Source organism: Apodemus sylvaticus, chromosome 14, assembly GCF_947179515.1.
Source record: "Apodemus sylvaticus chromosome 14, mApoSyl1.1, whole genome shotgun sequence".
NCBI classification, from domain to species: Eukaryota; Metazoa; Chordata; class Mammalia; order Rodentia; family Muridae; genus Apodemus; species Apodemus sylvaticus.
This window is the reverse complement of record NC_067485.1, coordinates 41,683,162-41,695,463: the sequence shown is the minus strand read 5'-3', so window position 1 is coordinate 41,695,463 and position 12,302 is coordinate 41,683,162. Positions and strand designations below refer to the sequence as shown.

The following is a 12,302-nucleotide window of genomic DNA, read 5'->3' as shown; positions in this document are numbered from 1 at the left end:
CATGTGTTCTTTACCTGTGAGATGAAGACTATGTATGCACACAAAGACAAAACTCTGAGGAGCACAGTTGAGAGATTACAAAGTCACACTTTCCCATTTTCTCCACCTAATCTACATTTGCAGATTAAATAAAAATGCAAAGGACAATGGGATCGTGGGACAGTGGAATCTGGGGACAATGGGACCTGGGGCTCAGTTTTTCCTGTTTGGGGATTGAAATGCCTTTTAAGGTTCACACCAACCTGGGACTTCATATTTAAGAATAGGATAATCGCCTCTATAGGAACATATTGGCATCATCTAGCCTGCTTGGTTGGTTATTTTGGGTAAATACTATAAAATATGCAGAGGTGGAGACTCCTGGAGTCCAGTTCTGACAATATCCCAACAGGAAACTATCACAAGATCCTCAGAAAAGATATTAACTGACACATGAAAGTAAATTTGGATACTTGAGCAGGGAACATTCTTAAACCCTCATACACAGGAGGGGAAACTGAGACCCGGGGAACATTTTTTTTTCACACAGCCAAGTTAATGGCAGGAACTAAAATTTTCCAGTGTTTAACTGTTTTCAGATGCTGCATAAATATCTACTCTCAGTATCATTGTTGTTGATTCCAAAATTGGCAATTTTACTAAACTGAAAAGAAACAATGTCTGCAGGAAACAAGATGAGTTACACAGGACACTGATAAATTCCTGCTCACGTTCAGGACTTGTATGCTAAGACAGAGTTAAAAGTCTAACAATTGGATCAAACATAGGAAACTGAGCTTCTAGGAATACATGATGAGATCACACACAGAGACAGGCATGGAAGACAGCACCACAGGGAGGGATCAGACAAACCTATTAGAGAATGAAGTGGATCACATTGACAACTGGTAGGCTGGTCTCTACTGCTCAGTGCTTTCAAGTAACACAGACAACAACACAACACTGAAACGCCAGAGAGGCTAGTTCAAGAAGGGCTGGTGGAAGCCACCAGGAATAGGTACAGACTGACACATAACATCCACTGTCACCTGAACTGCATGTAAGCCTGTATGACACCCTGTCCAGCCCCACATAGCTCTAGGGATAGGTCACTGCCAAATGCATGTTCTCTTAAAAACTGACTGGCTACCTTTTTAAACGATGATGCGGGTGAATCAGAGGGGGGAGGCCTGAGGTGGCAAATGTTTCAAGTGGCTGATAGAGGCTGCACGTTCTGAACTCTGGACAAAGTGACAGGGATCTTGGTGTCCCCTGGGCCTGGAGCTTTAGTGACGGGCTGGGTGTGGGCTTTAATGTCTGCGATTCGCTCTTTAAACTTCTGCTGAAGGAACTTTTCTTCTTTGGAATAGCTCTTGGCAAACACAGACATCAGCAGGCAACCTGCCATGGATGTGCCCCCGATGCAGAAGAGCACAGCCCCCGCTAGCTTGCATGTGTCCAGGGCGCCATTGTACTTCACGGCATGTATGTCCACCACCATGAAATCAGCTTCACCAAAAGCTTCGATTTTAGGGGGCACAAGAAAGCCCACTGCCAGGACAGTTAGTCCGAGAATCACAAAGACCGTGCCTGAGATGAGTCCGACCTAGAGAGAGAGATGAGAACAGAGGCAGGAGAAAGTGAGCAGTCGAACCCTTCTGCTTCCCTTCAGCCTCAAGAGCACCACCCATTTCTCCAGAGTTCAGGCTATTCCCAGCCACCTTCCATCTGCATGAAAAACCGACTTAATCTTATATCTAACCTAGACTGCTGGAACAACCAGATCTTGGGGTACAGAATTTAGCTTTTGAATACAAGCAGCACCAGACCAACCCTTACTGTTTTCTACTACTACTTGCACAGGCTGAAGGAACCTGCCTTTGTCCACATACCTTACTTGGTGTTGAGGAAGAGATAAACTTCCCTGATGCCTAGAGCTGGCCTGACTCTGTCCCATGATCTTACCTACACCTTACAGTATGTTATGTTAAGCACAACGTACCTCATAGAGTGTCAACTCAGACGAGCTCAACCTATAGCCATGATGGAGGAAGACAAGACCAAGACATTTCACAATTTGGTCATAGCTTTTACAAAACAGGGCCACTCTGTAGGCTGCTCTTCCCAGCCAATAGGCCCATCTGGTACTCCCTTTTCGACCATGGCTGTCCTCTTAATGTTATCTGCCTTCTGTTTCCTTTCATGTGCAGTTAAGTGAGTGGAATTTGTGCAGATGCCAACATGCTAGAGTGACACATGGAAGATAAACTGCCTCAAGTCAAGATCTCCTTAAATGCAGCACAGCTGTGTTAGGTTCTCATCTATGTAACCAAATGCCTGGCAAAAGAAACTTACGAGAGGAAGGATTTGTTTGGGTTCAAGGGGATGATGGCCTAGCAGAGCGGAGAAGTCATGTCTGGGCTGACCCCATGGCTGGGAAAGCACAAAGCCATGGCCTGCTCACATCTTCTCAGGATGCAGAGGAAGGGTGGTCAGTGGATGTGACAGCTCGCTTGGTGGTCAACCTGACTACATCTGGAATGGACTGAAACTCCAGCATCTGGGCAAGCCTGTGAGGGATGCTCTTGATGGGATGAATCATTTAAGGGGAGAGGACCCATCCTAAATCTGGGCCTCACCTCCTAGAATCAGCCCATGTGAACGGATGTGGATGAAGGAAGAGCTCCCTTTGCTCCCACTTGCTCTCGCTCTTGCTGGCGAGTTCATGCATCCGATTGCTAAGGCATTCATTCTCTGTTATCAGAGCCTGTTTGTTTGGGATTCCAATGTAGACTGAAGACCAGCAGCTCTCTAGGAATCCTCTGGGGACTCCAGCACCAGACTGAGACTGCTGAGACACCCAGCCTCGTGGACTGAACAACTACTGAATCCTTGGCCTTCTGGTTAGAAGACAGCCATGCTTGGACTATCCCGATTATAGCTTGAAGCCAACCTAATAATTCTTAGTTCTGTCCTTTAGACAACCCTTATTGATATAGTTGACTGTCTCTATTTTCTCTTTACAGTCATCCTGGATGTGAATGTGGTGATGAGAGCCCACATGTGAGGAGTAGGTAGATTCTCCTTGGGCTGGCATCCTGCAACTTGTACTGGAATCATAGAAGCAAAGTTACTTGAATGTTTGTATTGCCATTTTCCTACTTATAGAATGACAATTGATCATAATATTTACATTATAACATTGTGAAGATTAAATATGACTGTTCAAAAGCACTTAGCTTTTATATTTGGCTAGTAACACACTCTGATAAGCAGCTATTATGATGTGGAAAAAAACCCTTTGGTTAACAGCATTAAAACAGTTACTTGGAATAAAGAGCAGTTAACATTGGAATAAGGATTAACTATCAATTTTTTAAATGTCTTTTTTCCTTTTCTCTCATTCCTAATTGCTTTAAGTTTGATAACAAGGTTAGAAAATAAACAAGCATATAGTTCTACTTAGTCTTGGAATTTAAAGTGGGTGGAACTTTAGAGGCAGTGCATAGATTGAGTTGTTCAGCATCAGTGTGGTCCAGGCGCCATGCCAGAGGCAGTGTATTCAGCACAGCTGCTTAAGGGAAGTAGAGGTTTTCATAGTCAGTGTCGGAAGCTGCAGCCTGTAGGGTGGAAGAAGCACATTCCAAGCTTCTGTAGTCATTCCAAGCTTCTGTAGTTAATACGATCTGGATCAGTGTGAGGCCCTGCTTTTCTTATGCCCACAATACTCTGCCAATTACTATTTTGCACATTTCCTGCCTATTATTTATTTTAATGTCTAAAGAGTTTTATCCACCATATATGGACACATCTCCCTTAATGTGATACAATGAAGAAACTAAAAAATGGAATATGTCAGTGTGAGACTAAATACAAGCAGAGAAGCTATTCTGGGTAAGATGCAAGTGATGGAGGAGAACTTGGATTGTAAAGTCATATTTTGGATTGCTAAAAATGATAAGTAATTCACCTTCAGAGACTAGTCATTATCCATAATTCTTCTAAAATGACTCACATTGGAAAATTCTAGAAGCATAAACTAAATTAACTTAAATATCCATGGTGACTCCTTCCCATGTCACTTAATCACCTCCTTCCTCAAGAACTGATATTGAAGCTTGGACACCAAGTGGGACAAAGCTTTGTCAGTCCTGCTTTTACAGTTTCTGCGGAGCTCTGGAGGCAGGAGCCCTGCCTTTTCTGCATTGCCTCTTCAGAGTTTATACTTGAGCCTGACTCTGAAAACACTCTTGACAGGCAAATTCCAGCCTCTAGCCTACGGAAAGTGAATCCCAGGGACCCCAGCACAGCCTTCTTGGCTTAGCAGAACGCAAGATGAAATCTACTCTTAGAATATCACTCACAAACTAACAGCCAAATATGGCTTCCACATGGAGGAAGTTCTGACCATTGTCAGAACTGAAGCCTGACCCACCAGGCAGAGGCTCCTTCCTCCCTTATCCCCATTAGGGTCTCAGAGGAAGGAGAAGGAGACAATCATCTTTGGCTGTCTGCAATCAATGCAAATGTTGTGGAACCTCTAAACAGTGTGCCCCAGACAGGGACTGCAAGCATGTTAAGACATCAGGAGACAGCTTGCCACCATAGGCATCAAGGAGTAGTGAAAAAATCAGGATGAAGCCGCTTCTTATATCCCCATGAAAATCACCAAGTGGAGGCAGGTGGACTGTGTAGACTGATCCTGATAGTACGTTGGAATATTGGAAGAAATTAAAATTTGGGCATGAATCCATCAGGCAACATGTGAACCATATCCAAACATAGCTGTGAATTGAAGGAATCTTAGGTCTAAGAGAAAAATCAGTAAAAAGCATTATCATACAAGGGTCATTTAAAGCTCTAAGAAAGCCCTGAAGTTCTGTTCAGTGTCGTGTGTGTGTGTGTGTGTGTGTGTGTGTGTGTGTAGGGCTGGAATGCTACTGGAGAGGTTCCATCCAGGTCCCAAGAGCATCCTCAGGCTATAGGGTGGTGGGACCAGTCTTGGTGGCGAGTTTGAAGGACCTCACTAGGTATTGGTAGATTTCCACAGCAGAAGCAGCAGCAGCAGCAAGGTCAGTGTCTCAGTTGTGACTCCCCATGTCTACCTGAGCTATGTAGAGCATGGGTGAAACCCATTCCCAGCTGCAGCTAAGGAGAATTGCCTTAGAGAGGCAACCTTGGGTTCTAGAAATCAACCCAAAAATTGCTGTTATTTTGACCAACATTTCCTTCCTTGTTTCTCAGTGTGCTGGCGAAGTCTGAATTCACAGTGTGTGCCAAGCTGGAAGGCAGAGCCAGCAGCCAGCCTCTGTGGCACAGCTGCTTTGGCAGAGAGGAGGCAATAATGACTACTGGGGGCCAGAAGCAGCTAGGCATGGAGGAACAGCCTGTAGGGAAGAAGGCTGGATGGAGCTGGGTGTGAAGGGACCATCTGTGATGGAGATCATTCAAAGCTCATGGGGCGTGTGAACTGGATTTTGATCCTTCTCTTTTTCTGAGGACTGCCGTAGCTTTCTCTGTAAGCCCTGAGCTCTGAGTAGTGAGGGATTGACTCCGTGACAGTAACAGGGTCTTGCTCAGCTTTACCTACCGACCCTGGCTAGATTCTGGTCTCTAGCTAGTGAACCATGATGTAAAACTGGTTTAGCTGTTTCTTCAGGTCTAACTCCACCCAGTATACACAGTGTCCCTTCACCAGAGTAATGAACTTACCCATGAGCCTTTGCACTTCAGAGATTGTCCCCTCTAGCACACAGACAAATGTAATGACTTCCAACGTTAATAATTATTTTAGTTTCCATGTTTATTCCTTGTGGTCACTCCTGACCTTGACATCCAACAGTCCTTTGTGATACCTAAAAACTGCATTCTCCTAATTATCAAAACTCCCGAGACACAAAAACTGTCATATACATTAGAAATATGTGTTCACTCCAGATTATGAGGTACTCCTTAAATCTAAATACTATCTTTTTTCCTCATCATACTTAGTATGCTATGAAGCTATGGAGAGATTCCTACTGCATCCAAAGCCTTCTGTGAGCCTCTGAATGCATTTCCAGCTGACCTCTGACCTCTGCTCACTGCTCAGGAGCTCAAGGGTGGAGTGCCAGCTAACAAGGCACCATGAGCACAGCCTCAAGGGACAGAGTGGCTCTCTACTTTTACATTTCCACAGGGGAGGGAAAGACATTGCAAGCAACTTGAACCACCTATTATTGCAATTTGAAAACCAAGAGAAATCATTGTTCACATGGGCCATGTGTGCAATGGTGGCCTTTTCTGTATCATTACAAAGTTCTTCCAGAGAACACTTCCACTCAGCCTGCTTTGGAAGTTCCCCAGAATGGCCAGCTTCTGTCATGGGTAGAGCTAATGTCATCAAGATAGACTCCTTAGACTATGCTGGATGGTGCTAGGTTTCTAATGTGAAGGTCATGCAGCCTCACAGAAAATTCAGCCTGCGTTTCCCTACCACAGTCCTAACACAACAGGGAACAAAGATTTGGGCTTTATTTTTGTAAGACAGAAGGGGAAAATATTAAAATTGTAATGGAGCTGGTCATTTACTATGAATTCTTTATTTTCAGTTCACAGTTGTATATTGTTAATGGGTTTGCAATTTCAAAGTCACACACCAGGGCTTTCGATGGACACAAATGCCTAAGTATTCTTTATGTCAGTGGCATTTAAAGATATTGGCAAAATAATAATATTCCACTCAGTTGTGTATACACACACACACGCACACACATACACACACATGAGAGAGAGAGAGAGAGAGAGAGAGAGAGAGAGAGAGAGAGAGAGAGAGAGAAAGAGAGAGGGGGGGAGGAAGGAGGAGGGAGGTAGGAAGAAAGGAGTGAGCAGAGGGAGAGACCTCAGAAGAGGAGGGAGGCAATTACCTATGCAAGGTGTACCTGGGTCAAGTGTACATTTCAATGATCCAGGCCAATAAGGATTCATTTGAAGTGAGATTTCTACAGAATAAGAATACTGACTAGTCTAACCAGTCTAAATTAATAAAAAGAGATTCTGTGACAATGGAATGATTTTTTGAGCCACCCTGTGGTTGCTGGGAATTAAACTCAGAATTGAACTCTGGAAGAGCAGCCAGTACTCTTAACTTCTGAGCCATCTCTCCAGGCAACAGAATGATTTTGAATTAACACAAATCATGGGTCATCCACACTAACAACTACGTTACCCAGTGTGTAATTCAGTAGATTTCCAGTTTTGTTTTCACTTCAGAACTTAGTATTCTAATTGGCATGAAGCAATGGCTGCTAACACAGCCAAATTTTATTGAAGGTACAGCAGCTGTTGTCTTAAGCACTTTCGTAAAACTGTCTGGAGTCTCACAATATTTACGTGGGAAGTGAAGTGTCACTACCCAAAATGACAGAATGATGAAATACAAGAGCATGGGTTTGTATTCGTACGGCCTGAGATGGGAATCTATGCTCATACTCACTAGGCAGAGCTGCCTCTTGCTACACTGTATTAACAACACATTTCAGTTTAACTCAATGTCTGGGTAACAATGGTGGGATCTTTCAGAATAAGCACAGAATCTTAGAGATGGAAGAGACCCCAGGCATCCTCTGAGGATGAATCTTCTCAGTGTCCTTCCTTAAAAGATTCTCCTTTTCTTAAGCATTCCAGAATCCTTTTCTCTGTGTGTGCACTGTCTTTGCCCAGGTTGTCCTGGCTGGGACCTTCTGTACATTTTATCTATGAATGACCCCAAACCCATGAGCTGACAGTAGGTTGAAAGGCCACTCGAGGTCTATCTCTATTGGTGTAACAGATTCAGTGAGTCAAAGTCATACTCATGGTTTCCACCTGTTCCAAGACTCTAGTAGGTATCTCCATCTAGACAGCCATGACATCATCCAGGGCACATGCTCAAGTTGAGGGCCTGAGATCTTACTTGATGGCTTCTTTTCGTTAGCATATTTTCAAAGCCTGGCTATTAAACTTTCTGCTACGCTGAACTGTTTTAAACCACCGTTGACATCTTCCTAATCTGAGCTACCACTGTCTCTTGCTTTATCTGAACTGATGTAGCTGTGTTTGCCTTCTGATGGTTATTTTCTGCTCAGCAGCCAGAAAGGCCGTGAAAATATTAGTCACTCTGACTTCTTCAGATAGAGTTTCCTGTTTCTCGAGATAAAAGCCTACATCTTCACCATTGCCTCTAAGACCCCATAGAAACCATCTGTGCTGTTATTTTCCTGAATTTGTCGTGTTCCCAATTCTAACTCTGCTTCCAGACTGGACATCTTCCCTCTTCCCATGGGTTTTGGGATTGCTATGTTCCCAGTGCCAAACGACGTTCAGCCTGAAAATGTTCTGCTCTGCTCCACCAGAGCTGTGTTTGCTCTGATTTCATGTCTTCTCCAAACCTTTCTCCATCCCTGCACTGCAGCCTTTCTCACCTTCTTCCTCTTATGTGCACAGCTGTGGTCACTTGACATGCTGTTAGGGTCTTTATGTGGGCACACAGCATTCATCTCTCTCTTCTTCCTGACTATGGACACTTGGGACTAGTGCCTTGGGCCTATGAGGGTAGGGAATCTTTTATTTCTTGTTTATCATTTCCAGCACTTCATCCCAAGCATTATACAGACGGTGTCAGTGCTAAGTATCTCTTGAGACACTGCATGCATTTTCTAATGAGGTGCCTCAGAGAGACTCACGGTCCCCTGTATAGTGACTGCAGAGCTGGTGTTATAACTTCGGGGCTGTGTTTCAGCATTAATGCTTGCTCAGCTCCATTGTTTCTTTCTAGTTATTGTTACAAGGGGTTAACTGATACTGAGTTAGTTTCTTCTCTCCACACTGTGATAAGACACTTGGAAGAAGCAAGCGAAGGGGGAGGTCATTTTCTGTGGCACTCTGAGGGGATACAATCCACCGTGGCTGGAGACAGCTTGGCTCCTGACTGTCCTGACAATCAGGAAGCACAGTGCGGCTAGGAAGCCAGGACAGGGCAAAAAGCTCAAGGCCCAGTCTCCAGGAACCCACTTAGTCCAGTTGATCTCCGTCTCTTAAATGTTTAGCAATCTCCCAAAATAGCATCAGAGGCTGGAAACCAAATGTTCAAACACAGGGACCAGTGGGGGGACTTTACACATTTAAACTACAACAGATACCTATGCAGACTGTAAGGGAGGCTGAAAGAACACAATGTTCTACATTGAAGATCTTCACAGTTAATGACTGAACTAGCAAGTGAATGCCTAGCAAGACTACCAATTGCCTGGCCTTTGAACCTGCTCCTGTTTAACCAGCTCATCAAGTAATCATGTCGCACTTAGAGGCTTTCTTTGATCCAAAGCCTTATAATCTCTTTTTGAAGGGAAGAGTAATGCATTTAATGTCACTGGGATTGAGGAACAGACAGAGGACCTCTCAGTTCTCTGTAGCTCTGGTATTTTCCACATCTAATATATATACATTTTTTTTTTCAGTTGCTGGTTCCTCACCTTCCAGAATACTGAGCTCCACCTGTTAGGCGATCTCTGGATCTGGAAATCATCCTCATACTCCCAGATAGAAGCCGTGCAGTCCTCATAAAACTGATGCAGGTAGGACCGAACTCCGTAGCGCTGCTGCTGGTACCCACCCTCGGTGTCAGCCTGCGCTTGCCTGGGCCCACAGGTATTGCTGCAAGAAGTCATCTTCCCAGCTGGAAAGAGAGCATCCACAGCGATCAGCCCCACAGGCTAGTTCTTGGACCTTGGGGTCAGAAGGCAGATTTAATGCAAGAGTAATGCCAAGCCAACCTATTCAAACAACCCCCCCCCTCTCACTTTAAAGGGAAAAGGCACCTTCAAAGATCCACCTACCTTACCATCCGCCCTTCTCTTCTGTTGAATGTGAACACCCTCGGTGTTCAATGTCTAGAATTAGTTCTCCACAAACAAAGGAGATACACCAGCTAAAATCACTTAAATTACATAAAATATAAACACAAGGCATATAAGAAATGGCAATAAAGGAGCTCTGACAACAGACCTTTAATGTAAGAAATTTGTGGGCACTCACTGGCCATGGATGGAATTTGTCTCTGTTGTCCTGGGTTTTTAACCACATTCCTTTCCAGAATTTCTTAGCGCTCTCCGGTTTTGCATCCAGAGCTCATGAAACATCTGATATTTTAACTAATTGCTCAGTCATATGGAAACTTGGTTAGAAAGCTGTGGAGCAACTTACATGCTTTATCAACCACAAGTGACTGGGCCATTAATTTATACCTCCCTAGATTTAGTGCAGTGTATTTCTGTGGTTATTTGTGGATATGTCTGTCTGTGTGGGCGTGAAAATTTAATGTAGACAATAGACCCTTTTACTACTTCCTTCCAAGTGTCTAGTATAAATAAGCCTTAAGAAAAGTAAATAAAACTGAGCTGTCTAGGGAACTATCTTTGCAAGATGGAAATTTAAGATTGATTGGTTCCAACTGTTACTCTTGGAGAGAGCAGTTTAAAAGGATTTGGTTAATAATTTATGTTATTTTTTTAAAATAAAACTTTATTTAGTGTGTTTGGATTTTTTTCTGCACGTCTTAAATGTTTCCATCCCTGGTACCTACTAAGACCAGAAGAGAGTGCTGGATCCCCTGGAGCTGGAGATGTAGGTGGTTGTGAGCCACCAGGTGAGTTCTGGGAATTGAACTGCAGCCCACTGTGTTTGTTTATTCTTTTTAGTAAAGAATTAGTGAGGGGGGTAATAGTTTTGGTGAGTGAGGAACTTCTCAGTTCTATGTTCTTTGTCGTTTCTGATCTCTGTATAAGCAGATAGGTATTTAGCTAGAAGTGGGAATATTTGGTATTTTTCAGTTTCTTGTAGATTATTATATTTTTGATTGGACATAGACTGCATATAACATAGTGAGACCCAAAGCTATTTTCTCACTAGACTGATATTTTTCCAGGAAAGTGTTAGACTGTGCTATAATGTAGGTCAAGAAAGAGGCATTAAATGTTCTATTGCTTATCAACAAACCAGCTAGTAAAGTCCACAGGACAAAACTGTTCCTTATAGTTCCATCACATTTCTTTGTGGTCACTTAGTTTGGTTGGATAATGTGATGGTTGTCTTGACTGCCAATCTCAAAGAATTGAGATTCACCAAGGGAACAAACTCCTAGAGATACCTCTGAAGAGTTTTCTAGATTAGGTTCACTGAACAGGAAGAATTCCTGTAAGGCAGGTAGCGCTAATCCATGGCCTGAAGACCTGAACTGAATAATGGACTGAGTCCTGGCAGTTGTCCTTCCTTTCTGAACATGGATGCCATGTGACCAGCTGCCTCAAGTTCCTGCTGCCATGATGGGCTATGTCCTAGAACAGTGAGCCAAAATAAGCCCTTACTTGCATAGGTTGCCTTTGTTGGTGTCATGTCCCAGCAACTCATAAAGTAACCAATACAGACAGGTGGGGTGAAAGGTGAGACTCGTCCTATGCAAACTCAGCAAACTCACAAGAGCATTCCTTTATAAGCACTCCTGCCACAGACAAATGTGGTTAGAAAATGTAATCAAGTTTGGGAAAGTATGTTCTTGGCGCCAGAAGAATGCCACAGCAGATGGCATTGTGTCCACTTGCCTCATCTTTCTACATGCTGGCCAACATTACATTTGACACCTGTACACTTGCTTGGTTAAGAAAACAACTACCTCTAAGGAAAAAAAAATCATCCTGGAGAGCTTGTCAGGAGAGGTAAAGAAAGGTAAGTATTTCAAAAGAGATCTTTTAGACATTCAGAGGGGTTTGACTTCACAACTAGTTGAGGTTTTAGAAAGCATTTTGTCTGCTTGCAGCAAAGCCTGATGGATCAGAAGACTGGTACATAACTCTTATGTCTTAAGTGCGAGGATGAACTCTTCAGTACTTTCTCTGTAATGCTTATACAATGAATATGATGAATAAGAGCCCATTACCAGTGACACATAAGTAGGATAATTTTAGAGTTGCCTTCTTTGAAGACATTCTAATAATTTTTTTTTAGTCAACTGGAAATTGGGTTGGTATTACTAACTCTGTTTTGTCATTGAGGAAACTGAGGTATAGAAAAATCATCTTGCTAAAGGTTACACTGTGAGTCAGGGAGGAGACAAAAGATGACAGTTACTACAATGTGCAGGGCCTTGGTCTGAATCATAGGCTTGTGTAGTCAGAATCAACTCACCTGGATGGTTTATATAATCTACACGTCTCCTGCAGAGCATCGGAGTCTTCAACATGAAGAAAGATATAGGATATAGGAGGAATGAAAGTGTCCTCGATACCAACAAGAGGAGCTCCTTCACTTGG

General features: G+C 43.4%; 1 protein-coding gene across 1 annotated transcript; it reads right to left on the bottom strand.

Annotated features, from left to right (window-relative positions):
* Positions 1 to 1,186: 1,186 nt before the first annotated feature.
* On the bottom strand, positions 1,187 to 9,665 carry Nrsn1 (neurensin 1). Its single transcript, XM_052156136.1, has 2 exons — positions 9,471 to 9,665; positions 1,187 to 1,585 (listed from the first exon to the last, which is right to left on the bottom strand). Exons 1-2 carry the CDS (start codon positions 9,663 to 9,665, stop codon positions 1,187 to 1,189), a joined length of 594 nt encoding a protein of 197 aa, XP_052012096.1.
* Between the last annotated feature and the right edge of the window lie 2,637 nt (positions 9,666 to 12,302).